The sequence below is a fragment of the Garra rufa genome, chromosome 18, assembly GCF_049309525.1.
Source record: "Garra rufa chromosome 18, GarRuf1.0, whole genome shotgun sequence".
In the NCBI taxonomy this organism is placed as follows: Eukaryota; Metazoa; Chordata; class Actinopteri; order Cypriniformes; family Cyprinidae; genus Garra; species Garra rufa.
The window spans coordinates 22,340,731-22,358,022 of NC_133378.1; the positions used below are offsets into that span (position 1 = coordinate 22,340,731).

At 35.2% G+C, this 17,292-nt stretch overlaps 1 protein-coding gene across 3 annotated transcripts; it reads left to right on the top strand.

Moving 5' to 3' along the window:
• The first annotated feature begins 634 nt into the window (after window positions 1–634).
• eno1a (enolase 1a, (alpha)) lies at window positions 635–16,642 on the top strand. Of its 3 annotated transcripts, none has more exons than XM_073822590.1 (12): window positions 635–774; window positions 2,488–2,582; window positions 4,990–5,085; window positions 6,129–6,187; window positions 6,835–6,904; window positions 7,079–7,212; window positions 9,458–9,680; window positions 11,220–11,417; window positions 14,877–15,078; window positions 15,194–15,302; window positions 15,394–15,452; window positions 16,160–16,642. In XM_073822590.1, exons 2-12 carry the CDS (start codon window positions 2,498–2,500, stop codon window positions 16,221–16,223), a joined length of 1,299 nt encoding a protein of 432 aa, XP_073678691.1. In that variant the 5' UTR covers window positions 635–774; window positions 2,488–2,497; the 3' UTR covers window positions 16,224–16,642. The 3 variants fall into 3 exon arrangements, with proteins under 3 accessions (XP_073678691.1, XP_073678689.1, XP_073678690.1); XM_073822588.1 differs by lacking the exon at window positions 6,129–6,187 and adding an exon at window positions 6,429–6,487; XM_073822589.1 differs by lacking the exon at window positions 6,129–6,187 and adding an exon at window positions 6,429–6,487 and having other exon boundaries at window positions 699–777; window positions 2,486–2,582.
• Window positions 16,643–17,292: the final 650 nt, after the last annotated feature.

The window sequence follows — 17,292 nt, forward strand, 5'->3', positions numbered from 1 at the left end:
GAAAAAAGAAAAAATATATCACTTTTTGCTTTATGAAGATGAACACATTGACTAGGCTTATATAAAATAAAAAAAGCTCTCAGCTATCAAATAAATTCTGAAAGCATAATTTAAAAAACAGCAGTTACATTTAAATTAATATACAAATACAATATGCAAACATGCTGTCATAATAGATCGTGCTATCATCATATTAGTTTATATTAATAAAAATATACCTTTTGAAACTAGTGTGCAATCGAATGTACATAATTTTATAAACCACAATGTAAACTGAGCTTAAAATGACATAAAAGCTGCCATGTCCAATCAGTCTTCGTTCACTCATGTGCACACTCACTATGACGCATCACTGGTAGTAGGTGATGCTTTGCACGTACTCCACAATGCACCAGTTTCCAGCATAAAACACGAAAATATTGAAGAAAACGCTTTAAACACAAGATACACCACTGATATTCCAGATAACGCCAAGTGTATGTCATTAACAGCCTTAAAGTAAAATAAATAAAAACTTTAATCAATGAATGAAAATTTCCGCATCCTGTGAAAGGCGGAGTCTTGCCGGTTGAAAACGTGCATTTTGCCATGCATTCTCAGTAGCGTACCGCGTGAATCGCGTCTGACCAATCACAGCTCGAGAAACGCGCTAGCGCTGACCGCTTCCTGATGCCCTACACTTAACAGTGAGCAAGAGCAGCAGCCTTCTGCCTTCTCTGCTTTCTGCACCACGGTCAGCTATCGACTGCCCTTGCGCTGGCTAGGCCAGATACGGTAGTAGGTGAATACACGGCGTTTATTGTAGCTTTTATATTTTAGATTATAAAAATATTTCATGAAAAACAAAATGTGCTAAAGATGCTAAATCAGCGGTCGTGATGTTCAACCGAGTTATGCAATACTGATGAAGGTGATGCTGTCGTGCGATGACGTCCTCTACAATCTGAGTATTCAGTTACTATCATCTAATTTTATCATTACAACATTTATGTCACACATAGTTGTTTTTAAAAAGAGATGCAGACGTTTCTCGTGAACGAAGCACGTTCATTCAAAAATGTAAAATGACATTTAGGTTAGAAATGAATTCGGTTTAGGTTACAGCTGCTGTACACGGGATTTTGACAGCAAACTAAAACGAATCCGTGTTTGACACCGGATATTGGAAAGACGTAACTGGATACATTTTGTAGCTTATAATGTTGCAAATAGATTTATTTTAGACTGAATTAACTATATTGTATTGTCAGTGTTGCAGGTATTCTTCTTAGTATTATCACCACACCCTTTTTTATAATCATTACAGATGTTTAAAATCTTAAATTTGAAGCTGACATAATGTAATTCTCAATATAAGTCTGTTAAAATTGAGAGCTTTCCACTGCAGACAGAAGGCCTGTCACTTGTTACTGTCTGTCTCAGTTAACCCAACCCACTGTGTTGTGGCCAGTTGGAAGTTTCCACCGACATTTAAGGCTACAGGATTTTCCATTGGTCCAAATGAAGTGTATGTGTTGTTTTGTTGGTTTTATGTGTTAAAATGGTGGTGATGAGGAAATAGGTCTTGTGATATCAACGGGAAAGTGTTTTGTTGGTCTGGCAATGAAAAAAGGGGATTTTAAGATACTAATCTTTGTCTATATAAGCCAAATTCATTGTATTATTGCACAAAAGCTTCTGAAAACAAATCATTCTGAAGAATGTCAAGTAATTAATTCAATTGACAAATGATTAGTGATTTCCCAGGCGTCATGCTAGAGAGGATTTGAGTGTCACTACACATTTCTTAATGTCCAGTACAGCTGCATTTTTAGGCAAACAGGTGCTGACAGCTGAAAGGGCTCAGCTTTTCTTGGTTGGAGAGGGAAATAGTCGCCTGCAAGTCATAAAGTTAGTGTATTCTCAACTTCTGACGCCTGTTGCTCATTTTGACTGTCAGAATGGGAATGATTACTCAGTTTTAAATTGTAAGTCCTTTGGTGACTGCATTAACTGAAACTACAAATTGTATAAAGAGTGGATGCTGATGAAATGTGGTGAAACAGGGTAGTACCTTCTTCATCTTTGACTCAATGTGGAGTAGTTGAGTCATTTCCTAGTGGGGTAAACACTATAAGGCCTTCAAGGGGAGTAGCAATACTAGAAGTAAAATGTATGCTTCCATGTTATCATAAAGCATAATTATATAAATGTATAATCCTATTCTGTTTAGATTAATTCAAAATAAAATAATGAAAACTGTGATGTGAGCTTGTGTATCACTACAATATAATTTACAGAAAAAAATTGGATATTTATTTTGATTTATTATTGTACAGTTATCCAATATCGGTCAATGCAGATGAATAAATAAAAAAATAAATAAAAAATACAGGCCAATTACTTATATGGTACCAATTCATTGTGCATCTCTAACCATATTTGTGATATTTTGTGGCTGTTATCTTTTTATCTCGTTGTGTTTTTTACGTTTTATTTTTTGCTCAGAAACTGCAACATGTCCATCCTGAAGATCCACGCTCGTGAAATCTTTGACTCCCGTGGAAACCCCACTGTGGAGGTTGATCTGTACACCAAAAAAGGTATGTAATCCAAAAAATATTATATTATTTACTTCAAATATTTTAATACTAAAAAAGAGAATCACATATGTATATTGATCTAATGATTCTTTCAGGAGGTTTAATTCATTTTGTAATGTGCCAGCAAATACAAAAATGGGACCATTATAAAAATAAAAACCATCGTCCATCACTACTCTCTCTTCAACCACAGAGCAGTCCATTACAGTTTTAACATCAATACAAAGCGACAGTAATTGACATTGCATGTGGTGTTATTGGGGCGTACAGTCTGAATGCTGTGGTAGTTTCACATGGGTGAGCTTTTGAGCTGCTCTCTGCCTATTCAGGCCCTCATGTTGGTGTCCAATAGCAAAGAGTCAACGTATCAGGTGGTAGGTTGTTATAAATAGCCAAAGTAATACATACCACTTGGATTGCATTGCTACGGTATGGTGGTTTGCACATGAACACAGAAAGTAATCATATATTTAAGTTTGGGGTCAGAAAGATTTGTATTTATTTATTTTTAAATGCATTTATATTTTATTCAACAAGGATGTATTAAATTAATTTGAAGTGACGGTAAAGATTTTTCAGTGTTACAAAAAAAAATCTATTTCAAATTAATGCAGTTTTATTAAACTTTCTGTTAATCAAAAAATCCAGACAAAAAAACTGTATCAGTTAGTTTCCACAAAAATATTAAGCAGTACTGCTAAAAAATCAGCTGTGCCATTACAGGAATAAATTACATTTTAAAATATATTAAAATGGTTAATGGTTTCATAATTTTACTGTTTTACTGTAATCAAATTAGAGCTGCAAAACAATTAGTCATTATTAATCGATTCAAAATAAAAGTTTATGTTTGCATACTATGTGTGTGTGTGTACTGTGTATATTTATTATGTGTATATATATATATATATATATAAATACACACACATGCATATATTAAGAAAAAATATGTTAGATTTATATGTAAAATATTTATAAATAATAAAAATTATATACACGTGCTCACATACAAATGCATACAATACAAACAGATATATTTTAAACATATACAGTACATATATGTGTGTGTATTTATATATACATTATAAATATGCACAGTACACACACATATAGTATGCAAACAAAAACTTTTATTTTGTATCGATTAATCGTGACTAATTGTTTTAACCTAATTGTTTAATCTAATCTAAGTGCAGCTTTTGTGGGCATAAAAGATGCATTAAAAAAAATCTAGACCCCAGACTTTGAATGATAGTGTACAACATTTAGACTTTTTGTCCCATTGTATCTCATATTAGTGTTTTGCTCATTTGCAACAATGTTTAAAAGCACATACTTGATTTTGTAACTTGTTTTTGTCCGGTGCCTTACACACAAAAGTAACACAAGGCCTTGACCTCTAACACATGCCCAGAGTTTTAATTATGTTTAGTGAATGACCATTTTGAAAGATTGAGGCTGGCAAGAGAACAAATATGCAGATTGTCTCTCCTGCCAGACTGTATTGAACAGAGAGAGGGAGTTGGCACACTTTGCCAGGTTAGTGTATGAAGGCAATCTTTCAAAGGTGATGAATGTGCTTTTTAATACGGACTAATGTGTAAAATGTTTATTCATCTACTGATGTTCCTGTACTTTTTCCCTCAGTCCCAGATGTATGAAAACAAGTGGAGACAACTCACCCAAATCTAATGTGTCTGTGTGTATTTGAGCGTAGCTTAATGGATGCGTTTTCATTGGTATGAGGGCTGGAAAAATACAGACTGCCCTGAAGTATAGCTTAGAGTTGTTTTAGTGGTGCACAATTTCTACGAATTTGATATAACGATTGGATCAGTATATTAACACAGTTATGTTACATAAATCAAAACTATGCATTATTGCACTGGTTTATATGTTTATAGGTTTGGATACTCTACCATTGCTTGGTAGAAATGATTGGTTAGGTATAAACTCATTGTGTAACATTTCTGGTTAAGCTTTAAATCCGTTTTCATCTGCACGCTTTGGCAATCGACTTACATTCACTCAGCTAAGCTGATTGAATATGCATGTGCAGATTTGCCACATTCTGAGTTGAAATGTGGCATCATGTAGTGCACGTGTGCCAACCTCAATCAGGGGGTGTCCCTTTCTCTCAGTCAGTTACATCACAAGAGGAAACCCCCTTTTTACATCACTTTTTACATTACAGTATATTCTTATCTACTGGATTGGTATTATTCAATATCTAATCAATATTTTTTTTTCTTTAAGAATATTATATCCTATATATTGACAAGTAGGCAAACTGTCACTTCAGTGGTTCTAGTACGAAATTCTAGAAACAGATTTCTGCTAAATTAGCATGGTTGTTTGTACATATTTATAAGCATTCACAGGTTTCATTGTATTTATTGTTCAACAGGTCTCTTCAGAGCTGCAGTGCCCAGTGGCGCTTCAACTGGCATCTATGAAGCCCTTGAACTCCGTGACAATGACAAGACACGTTATCTGGGCAAAGGTTTGTATTTCAGATATTCAGTTTGTAAATGTATTATTATTTATGTAAATTTATCACTATTATTTTATGAGAATATTTAAAATGCAATAAAAATAAAAATGTTTGCAGGTTTTTTAAACAGTATTGCTTGAAAAAAACAACTTAAGGGTTTTCGAAAAATACATTAGATAAACATATTACTTTTTTTTGTTCAACAAGGACATATTAGATTGATCAAAAGTGACAGTAAAGACATTTGATCATTTTGAATAAATGCTGTTTTTAAATGTTCTATACATTAAAAAACCTTAGGAATTTTTTCTTGAGCAAATCAGCATATTAGAATGATTTCTGGAGGATCATGTGACACTGAAGATTGGAATAATGATGCTGAAAATTTAGCTTTGCCATCACAGGAATAAATTACATATAACAAATATATTAAAATAGAAAACAGTTATTTTAAATTGTAATACTATTTCACAGTACAGTTTTACTGTATTTTTGATCAAACAAATGGTATAAGACCATAAGGGACTTTTTGCAAAAAACATTTAGTGTGTAGTGTGTAAAAATCTAATTACATTTTCTATGTGCAAACCCTTTATGAATCATGTTTGATTTGTAATGTTACACAAATATACATAAAATTCTATGTATATTTCATATATCATAATAACATCCAAAAAACATCAGAATAAAATGAAGAATGTACTGTATTTATTTATTTTTAGTAGTACTGGGCAACGAATAATCACAGTTATTTATTTATTATGTATATATTTAAGAAAAATGTTTATAACGTTTATATATTAAATATTTTAAATTATTTTAAAGTTTTTAATATATACATAATAAACATACACAGGACACACATATATTATGTACACAAACTTATTTTGGATGCGATTAATCGTTACCCAGTACTCATTTTTAACATTAATTTCTTATTTTCTGTGAAATCCATTATTTCCTCACAGTTTTTTTTTTTTCAATTGTATCCATCTGCACTTCAGTGTTTTACTTTTCTCCTCTTTCTTCTGCCGTCTTTTCTCCTCTGTCAGGGGTGAAAAGAGCTGTTAAATATGTAAATGAGTTCTTGGCCCCTGCTTTGTGTAATCAGGTAAATTAGTGTGTGTATTAACTGAAGTGAGGAACTTAACCCCTTTTGATATAGCACAGAAGCAGCATGAGCCTTTGGGTTTGCTTTGACGACTAACCACGGCAGGTATTTGTAGATGATCACAGATGTTCTCGTTGACAATAAAGCACTCATCTGCTCTGTGGTCATCTAGTCATGTCTGCTCTGCATGTTCATCCACTCCTTGGCCTGGGTCAGTGATGGTCTGCTTGTGTCCCTGCAGGTGTCTCAAAAGCTGTTGAGCATATCAATAAAACAATTGCACCTGCTCTGGTTAGCCAGGTAGGAATATTTGTTCTTTGACTAACATGATAATGTATACTGTTGAGTTGTGGTTATTCATAATATACAAGAGAGGTACTGAAAGATTATTTAAAATAGTTAGATAAGTTTGGAACCATTATGTAAGGTGGTAAGTGTCTTGTTGTGAATATTAACTAACATTTGAATAAATATTAGCTTTTAGTCATCTCTAAAGACAGATATATTGAAAAAAAACCTCCCCCTAATCTCACAATGCTGTGAATGCTGTAACGTCGCATTTGTTTTATGCTAAATTACGTTTGTGTAAATGTCGTTCTCCTTGAATAATGATTGATGTCAGTAATCAATCTTTTGTGCTTAAACAGAACGTGTCAGTCTTGGAGCAGGAGAAGGTCGATAAGCTGATGCTTGATATGGATGGCACCGAAAACAAGTGTAAGCATATTAAAATGATTAAGTGTTTCATTATAGTTACAATTCCTTGAGTTGCCATGACAGAATTTATTCATGGTGCGAACGCGTAATTTTTCACAGCTCTTCATGCTGGTTTATAAAGACTTTGAAATGCACATCTATTATTTTAATGAATGTGCTCACTTGAATCCACAGCAAAGTTTGGTGCTAACGCCATCCTGGGCGTTTCCCTGGCTGTGTGCAAGGCTGGTGCTGCAGAGAAGGGCGTCCCCCTTTACCGCCACATCGCAGACCTCGCCGGCAACCCAGAAGTCATTCTTCCTGTCCCTGTACGTGCTCTGAATAACAAACATAATAACTATCAGTCCTTAAAGGGGACATCGGATGCAAAATTCACGTTTGCATATGAATGTGTCTTAGCAGTATGTCGACATAACCACCCTACAATGATAAAAATCCATTTATTTCTTTTTTTTTAATCCCCAAAAAACCTAAACAGTCTCAATTATCAAGCGTTTTGATTTTCTGACTAGTATGACATCATATTGCTCAGGCTCCGCCCACGACCGCTGACAGACTGTCCCGTATTAGCATATTTCCAACCCTCAGCTAGTTGTACGCTGTCCGCCATTTTTTTCGCGCTCCAGCAGCTGTAGTGATAATGTCTCGTAAGCGATGCAGATGTTTTGTAGTTGAATGTAAAAGTAAACCTAAGAGTCTTCATTTTCTCCTGACATCAGGGCAACTGAGGACACAGTGGATTAGCTTTTCTTTGTTTTTTGATTAATACACAAAAAACAGAGAGAGGGGCGGGGTAAGCAGTAGCTCATTATCATTTAAAAAAAAAATGCACCGAAACGGATCGCTGTGAACAGAGCTTTTTTTGACAAGGATAAAAAGGATGTTGTTTTACACGACCATTGAGGAATTTTAACCAAAGTATTTTGCAAACATTTCATGAAAACCCTAAATAATCATTCCAACTTGTGGAAAATAGGCATCCGATGTCCCATTTAATGCTGTACATTACTGGTTTCCACTAGGGATGTAACAATATCAAAATCTCACGATACGGTAATATTGCGATATGAAGTCCAATATTATACAATATTTTGATATTTTTTTTAAAGACAAATGAAGAATTTTACATTTTGTACATTTTAAAGTTAAATTATTTTATATTATGCAGTTTGAAAGTTCAAAATTAAGAGCTTCAACCCATGTTCCTAACTTAAGTCAGAAAAAAAAGCGTTGAATTGACTTATACCTAAACTTTAAAGGGGACTCAACCCTCTTTTTATTTGTGGTATACTGTCTTAGTCTAAATTACATTCACATTGGTGTTATAGGAAGCCAAAAAAGTTAGAATATAATAATAATAATAGCCTAACAACATTATTGTTGACAGTGATGACCGTAATAGCCATATTTTGTAAAACAATTGCACTGTAAGATAAGTGAAAATTAATATTTCATTTAATTTTTTGCTTTACACTACAGTGGGAAATTTCCTATATTCTTTTCTAATTTCTACACTTGAAAAGAGATACTTTGAATTTGGATTGCATTAAAGTTACCCAATTTAAACCAGTAGCTGTCAGCAATTCATACTGCACTTTTAAGCTTTTATTTTGACGGAAACTGCAGTAGAGCTTTTATTTTGATGGAAAACTCCAGCTTCAGTAAATCTAGTGAAATGCTGTAATCATCTGCCACAAAAATAAAGCAGAACTGGTGGCCCTTGCATTCCCAGACATGCGCTAAACTCACAGCATATGCAATAAACAAGTTCACTGCATTCACTATGAATTGAGCTGTTCTGAGGCGTGGAAAACACCGGATCACAAGCTGATCACCTGAACAAAGTGTGTGCTTCGCGTTGAAACACTCAAGCCATATTGCGCTTTCAGTTTTATTTCGTTTGACAGATACTGTGCCAAAGCATAATGGCCCAAAACACAACTGTAAAAACATTTTATGTTAAATATGACCACAACAATTTTGAGACAGTATTGCTATCGCAATACCACGATATTGATAATACTGTTACATCCCTAGTTTCACCCATCTATTTTATGCAAATTTTGGCATGTCACGTAAAATGGAAACACATTTTCTGAAGTTCAGTCAATTCTTAGATGTGAATCTAAAGTCATCTGACTTTGCCCTAAACAAGTCACGTGACTAAATTCATCAGAGCATTTTCTCTGTGCATTTTTATTTGCTAGATTTGATGAATTTCACAAAGAGCCACAGTGGATAAAACTTTTTCATTTCTATTTGGCTTTTCTAAAACAATTTATTATTGAATTCATCTTCTTTTTTTAAAGTATTTATTTATTTCACTAAAATGACATGGATGGAAACTGATACAATTCTGTATAGCTTCAGTTAAAATACTGCCTTTTTTAGTGTTATAAATATTTATAAATATCATAAATACCAGACAAAATTGCTGTATTGGTGCATACTTCTTATATTTGGTCTGGAGTAAATGCTCCATGACATAAAACGTAAACATTACTGAAGGATGCAAACCATGACACATTATAAATAGACTCTCTCTTTTCAAAGGCCTTCAACGTTATCAACGGCGGCTCCCACGCCGGCAACAAGCTGGCCATGCAGGAGTTCATGATCCTGCCTGTCGGTGCTAGCAACTTCAAAGAGGCCATGCGTATTGGTGCTGAAGTTTATCACAACCTGAAGAATGTCATTAAAGAGAAGTATGGCAAAGATGCCACCAATGTGGGTGATGAAGGTGGCTTCGCTCCCAACATCCTTGAGAACAAAGAAGGTGAGAGCCTGGAGTTTTATGATAAAAGGCATAGAGTCTAGATCTCAATCTGCCCTAGTTTTATGGAGCAGATTTGAAAGAATGCAAATACTACAGAATTATGAATTGATGTGAATTCCCATGTATTTCAAAACAGAACACTACCACAAGTATAATCAAATTCATTTTAAGCCCACAGTAAACAAACAAGTACAGATAAGCACTAATATACAATATGGTATAAGATATACAGATTGTAGATAACACTTGAGATAACTCAAGGAGTCAGAGATTACGGTTATCTTGATTATAGATAAGCGAGTTTACAAACATGGCCAATGAACAACAAAATGTTTGAGTTACTATGAATCATTACTTAAACTGGTTCAGTCCTTCAAAACCAATTTCCATCAAGCAACAAACAGTTTTAATTTTAAGATCTGGTGCATTGGTATAATTGAATTGAAGCTAGTGAAGTTCTGCAGCTGTGGCCCACTCGCTGGGGAGTTCTGGGAATGCGCATGACCTCTGCGGTCCCTGAGAATCACAGTCATAACATCTGCCTATTGCAGAGAAAAATTGGATTACTTACTCTGTGAATGTCTAAATATTTATCCTCCTCTTTACCCATATTATTTTTATTTTTATTTTTTTACATTAATTTAGTTGTCTAAATTAGACAGGGATCCAGAAGTTGCTGTGGGTTAAAAGTTTGTGTGTAATAAGCATAGCACCATAAAATAATATATAAAACAAGATGCATTTATGTTTAAACAAACTACAAATCAGCACCTGAACTTATTTTGCTGTAGCTAATATACACTGCAGTAATATTAATGGTTTGTTATGAGTACTTACAAAAGGTATTGGGCATTTGACTTGAAATACTTTTGGGAAGTTAACGTTCTACAGACTACATTGAATGTTTGTACATTTAAAACAGCATTTGTCGGACTGCAGAACCATTCAAATTATCTTGAAATAGTGTAAAAAAAAGTGTAAGTGAAACCTAAAACATACTTATACATTCATACAGTCAAACCTCAAACCAAAATTTATTGAGACACCTTCAACATTTCTCACATTGTCTCAGTTTATTCGCTATAGTTTGAAAATGGTAATAAAATATGAAAAGAAATCTGTGTTAAACTGTGTCAGAACAAATTCATCTTGATAATGTTAGATAACTTTGAAAGAAAGGTATGTAATGGATTACAATCAATAAAAATTGTTGCATTGTTGCAAAAAAGGTTGCATTAGCAAAACACTTAAGCAAAACATGGTCAGGTCAAAGTGAATAATTTTTGGTCCCACATTTGTATAAATTTTACTGGTAGTCCAACGTATGAATAATTATTGGGTATAATATGTCACAGTTTACTTTATTTTGCTGATTTCACTTACATACATAAATTATAGTGTCCTGGCCCCACTAGTAAAAAAAAATCCAAAAATATATCTGGTGTCTAAATAATTTTTGGTCTGACTGTATATAGTTTAACCTAAAGTCTTTATGTTGATTAAGAAAAATGTTATGCATCAACTACATATCTTTTTCAGCTCTGGAGCTGCTGAAGAATGCCATTAGCAAAGCCGGCTACACCGACAAGATTGTGATCGGCATGGATGTTGCCGCCTCTGAGTTCTACAAGGGTGGCAAGTACGACCTGGACTTCAAATCACCTGATGACCCCAGCCGTTATATCAGCCCTGACCAGCTGGCTGACCTCTACAAGAGCTTTGTCAAGGATTATCCTGGTCAGTGTCCCTGATCTTTAGTGTTACTGTGTGAAAGAATGTGATACTCTACTACAATCCTCAAGACGATCAGTGACAACTGCTTAGTGCAAATCCGAAGTCAGAGCATCTACGTTGACAAGTAATGTGATAAATAAACATTAAAGGATAACTATTGCCAAAATGCAACCTGGGCTGTTTTTTTTTTTTTACTGTAAACGAGACAAACATATATCTAAAAGCATAATTACAACAAACGAGCCATTTTTGAGATTGACCGTGATTTAGTTTTGTAGTCAATGGCCGGTGAATGGGAGTACTAGGGGCATAAATTTGAGCGCATCAAAATCGATATTTTTACAACACTAAGAAGGCTCGACACACCATGAAACTTTGCTCGAAGTATCGCCTGGGTCTCTACACATGAACTCGAGCATTGAGAACATTGTTTGTGTACACAGAGTTTACTAAAAAGACTTTCACTTTCACTGTTTGGGTTTCCGCTCGCGGCCGTCTTGCCAGTCAAGAGGTGTCGATCTCCGAATGCGAATGAATGGACTCTATAGGACGAAATATTAGGCTTATATGAGGCTCTTTTTACAACTAGAAGGTTAATATTGTTTTTCACTTGCGACAAAACAACGAATTAGCCGTGCATTTATATGGAAATATGCTTTAGGAGCTATCCATCCTCGCATTCGGAGATCGACACCTCTTGACTGGCAAGACGGCCGCGAGCGAAAACTCAAACAGTGAAAGTGAGTTGTTCAAAAACTTTCTTTTTAGTAAACTCTGTGTACACAAACAATGTTCTCAACGCTCGAGTTCATGTGTAGAGACCCAGGCGATACTTTGAGCAAAGTTTCATGGTGTGTCGAGCCTTCTTAGTGTTGTAAAAATATTGATTCTGATGCGCTCAAATTTATGCCCCTAGTACTCCCATTCACCGGCCATTGACCACAAAACGAAATCACTGTCAATCTCAAAAAACGGCTCGTTTGTCATAATTATGCTTTTAGATAAAAAGCTTTTAGAAGTTTGTCTCGTTTACAGGGAAAAAAAACAGCCCAAGTTGCATTTTAGCAATAGTTATCCTTATAACGAATGTTATTAATACTAACTTAGGATCATAGTGCGTTTAACCTTAGTGTGAGGTGTTACCAAAACACGTTTTCCTTATCTAAGTGTTTACCCAAACACAAATTCTTCCCGCATATGTGTTGGGTATCTTTAGATCTCCTAAAAAAAGATCCAGCAGTGAATGAAACCCTGCTGTGGGGGTGAGAATCTTAACAGCGGTGATTTAACCTCTTAGAGGCTGGTCAGCGGTTCCACCAGATACTTTCCTAGATAATCTCTTAATAAAAAAAGGCCCCTTTTTTCCAACAATAACATTTATGTTTTTTATATATTTATTATGTTTTACTTCAGCAACAACATTTATAATGTTACAAAGGATTTCTGCTTAAAAAATGCTTTTCTTTTAGATCTATTCATCAGAGAGTCCTTGAAAAATGTATTACAATGTCCACAACACTGAAAGTGAAAGGAAATATTTCCTGAGCACCAAACTGGCATAATAGAATGATTTCTGAAGGATCATTTATGTATTATCAAGTTAAAAACGGTGACATTCAAATATTTCTGATATGCTATCAAAACAATTTTCAGTGAAAAGATTTCACAGATCTGTTCAGCTACATTTAAAGGATTTGTTTACTCTAGAATTAAAATTTCCTGGTAATTTACTCACCCCTGTGTCATGTTTATGTCTTTCTTTTTTCAGTTGAAAACATTCAAGGATTTTTCTTCATATAGTGGACTTCAACAGGGATCAACAGATTGAAGGTCCAAATTGCAGTTTCTGTGCATTTTGAAAGGGCTCTACACAACCCCAACCGAGGAATAAGAGTCTTATCTAGCAAAACGATCAGTCATTTTCTAAACAAAATACAATGTATTTACCTTACAACCACAAATGCTTGTCTTGCTCTAGCTAGACTTCACGCATTGCATAATCATGTTGGAAGGTTCAAGCATGCCGTAGATTGAGGTACCGACCCAGTGTTTACAAAGCGAACACGCAAAGAAAGTCAAACGTCCTTTTCAAAAAAGGTAAAACAACAATGTTGGGCAATTTTGAAGTTGGAGGAGAAAATAAGATGGAGTTTTTTTTCCCTACCCTACCTTTTTGAAGCAAAGTACTAACCACGCGTAACCTTTCCAACATGATTATTCAATTTGTGAAGTCATAGATGCTCATTGCAAACTCAGAGCTAGTGCAAGATGAGCATTTGTGGTTAAAAAGTATTTACACTTTTACTTTTTTATTTTTTTAGAAAATGACTGACCGTTTTGCTAGATAAGACCGTTATCCCTCGGGTGGGATCGTATAGAGCCCTTTGAAGCTGCGATTCGGACCTTCAACCCATTGATCCCCATTGAAGTCCACTATATGGAGAAAAATCCTGGAATGTTTTCCTCGAAAACCTTAATTTCTTTTTGGACTGAAGAAGGAAAGACATGAACATCTTGGATTGGAACATTGGACTCCAGTAGTGTTGCTTTCGTCAACGAAAATTATGACTAAATATCGTCGTCAACGAACCTTTATCACATGGTGAAAACGAGAAGAGACGAAACACAAATGCTGGTCATGTGATGATGACTATAATTAAATGTATAATGCAATATCGTTGACGGATAAAAACGAGACTAAATGTGGTTTACAAAATAAAATATATGCTAAAATGTCTCTTTATTTTCGTTGACGAAAACGAGACAAAACTAAATGTTATAACGTTAGATTGACGTGCGCATGCCCAGTAGTCAGAGCTGTATCCGTTCTAGTCTAAACCGTACAGACGCAGGCGACGTCACTTCCTCAAGACGCACTCGCGGCATTATCTAGAAGACGACTACAAACAAAATTAAGTCTGACACAGATTAAGGGACCAATGGCCAGCCAGTCGGGGTTCATCCTTGGGAGAAAAAGAAGAAATGACACATTTTATTTGCACTTTTTAGTAATGATGGGAAAATGAAGCTTTTCGAAGCACCGAGGCTTTCCCCTCAACTGTATTGTAAAAAGGTACATTACTCGAAGCTTTTCAACATGTTCACACTAATGACATCTTGTGGTCAAAGGTGGAAAAAGTTGCTTCTGCGTCTCAGATGTTCAAGCGATTTTTGGACAGTTTCATAAAATAAATCAACTTGTGCCATAAAAACCATAAGAAATGAACTAAAACTAGACGAAAATAGACACCGATAATTCTGACTAAATAAGACTAAAATGCTCAGACTTTTAGTTGACTAAAACTTGACTAGATTAAAAAGAGTATGAACCGACTAAAACTAATAAAAACTAAAATGACAGCTTCACACGAATACTAGACTAAAACTAAAATTAAAACCGGCCGCCAAAAACAACACTAGACTCCAGCTCAAATCAAAAAAGTTTAATCTTTTGCTTCTCAGTGGTCTCCATTGAGGATCCATTTGACCAGGATGACTGGGAGGCTTGGACCAACTTCACTGCCAGCACTAGCATCCAGGTGGTGGGTGATGATCTCACCGTGACCAACCCAAAGCGTATCGCTAAGGCCGTGTCTGACAAGGCCTGCAACTGCCTGCTGCTCAAAGTCAACCAGATCGGATCCGTCACCGAGTCCCTTCAGGCGTGAGTGTTTCTGATCTCTCACACTATGGATGTGGATGCTTTTATATAAGAACTTTCTATATGGTTAATTTGGTTTTGTGTGTAAAGTGTTTTGTGTCTGTCTTTCTTTGTTTAGCTGTAAGATGGCCCAGTCTAATGGATGGGGTGTGATGGTCAGCCACCGTTCTGGAGAGACAGAGGACACTTTCATCGCTGACCTTGTGGTCGGACTCTGCACTGGCCAGGTACAAAGCTTGCCAAGCACTGTCTTATCTATTGTTGGCCAATGCTGTGTAGGGAATAACAAAGTAAATTGTCTCTTTTTTTTTTTCTCAGATCAAGACTGGTGCTCCCTGCCGGTCTGAGCGTCTGGCCAAGTACAATCAGCTGCTGAGGTGAGCGGTTGCATTTATACAACCTTTTTACTTACTTATACAAGCTCTCTGTCTGGAACTGGTGATTCTGATTGGTCAATTGTTGCATCATACAGTCAAATATTTTTGCATAACTGTACACTATAGTTGACTACTGTCCCTAGCAACCAAATGCTCTCTTATAATCCTAACTTTCTTTCTTCCTCCTTCTGTAAAATATACCTTTTAAAAGGTTGTGATTTTAACAGATTTTATTTAACAACAATGCAATACAATGATCAAAAGTGCAGAAAATACAATTGTAATCTTACAAAAAAAGGGTTTTTCACAAATATTTTTAACACTGATAGTAATAAATATTTCTTGAGCAGCAAATCAGCATATTAGAATGATTTCTGAAGGTCTATTGTGACACTTTAGACTGGAGTACTGATGCTGAAAATTCGGCTTTGCATCACTGTATTTTACTGTATTTTCAAGCATAAGCGACTATAAAAATCATAAAAATCTCAAGCTTTTAAATGGCAGTGCAGGTTCAACTCATCAATGTTTCACATTTATTTATTTACTAAATCTATTAGAGATGCATATTTTCTTATTCTTGCATAGTTTCTTCTTACTAATATTCCAACTCTAACAAATATCATCAAGTGCCAGTTTGCACACCTTAAGTTGTTTAAAGTAAGCCAAATTCCAAGATTGATTTTGAAATTGTTTGACATCTGCAGGATTGAGGAGGAGCTTGGTGACAAGGCTCGTTTCGCCGGCAAGAACTTCAGGAGGCCCATCTGAAGTGGCGGCTGGTCATCAGTCTTAGTGTGTTCATTGTGCTTACTCTCCCACACATAACGCCACGCAACGCCAGCTCCTGTAGAATGGAGACTAGATGGAAACGCAGTGAATTCAAAGGTCCAGATCGGTAGTCAGTGGCACAGAACACTGCTCTCCATGACAGCCCCTGTCCCCATCCACATCTATGCTTTGGTATCCAAATAGCATCAGTCCTTTATTGTGTCTCTGTATTGTGTGAGGGAACTTTGTTTAGCTTCTTGTGAGTTGTAGTGATTCTGGTGCTCCACCGAGTATTTTAACAAAGAGCTAAAGCTGTTCACTGTGCTGCGGTGTGCAGCCATGAGTCTGTGCATTGTGTTGCTTTTGAGAAGTGTTAGTTCTATATGCGTGGCATAATAAATAAATTATCCCTATTAAAATGGAAGAGTGTGGGTGAAATTTGTATGTGTTTATGTACTTTATTTCTTTTTGTTATTAATAATAATAAATATGTATAATATGCAATTAATATATATATATATATATATAGAAAGAGAGCGATACATACAGTTGAAGTCAAAAGTTTACATACACCTTGCAGAGTCTGCAAAAACTTATTATTTTATCAAAATAAGAGGGATCATACAAATGCGTTATTTTATTTAGTACTGACCTGAATAAGATATTTCACATAGAAGATGTTTACATATAGTCCACAAGAGAAAATAATACGTTTTTATTATTTTTAAAAAATGACCCTGTTCAAAAGTTTACATACACTTGATTCTTAATACTGCGTTGTTACCTGAATGATCCACAGCTGTTTTTTGTGATAGTTATTGATAGATAAGTCCCTGAACAGTTGCTGTTCTTCAGAAAAATCCTTAAGGTTTCACACATTCTTTGTTTTTTCAGCATTTTTGTGTATTTGAACCCTTTCCAACAATTACTGTATGATTTTGAGACCCATCTTTTCACACTGAGGACAACTGAGGGACTATATTACATTATATTAAAGATGCATTAAAGGGATAGTTCACCCAAAAATGAAAATTTGATGTTTATCTGCTTACCCCCAATGCTTCCAAGA

Excerpts from the sequence above, each read along its gene's own strand:
- eno1a (XM_073822590.1), top strand. The coding sequence starts at position 2,498 with ATGTCCATCCTGAAGATCCACGCTCGTGAAATCTTTGACTCCCGTGGA. Across the intron at positions 5,086-6,128 it reads GACACGTTATCTGGGCAAAG|GGGTGAAAAGAGCTGTTAAA; the intron begins GTTTGTATTTCA and ends CTCCTCTGTCAG. Across the intron at positions 15,079-15,193 it reads GTCACCGAGTCCCTTCAGGC|CTGTAAGATGGCCCAGTCTA; the intron begins GTGAGTGTTTCT and ends TTCTTTGTTTAG.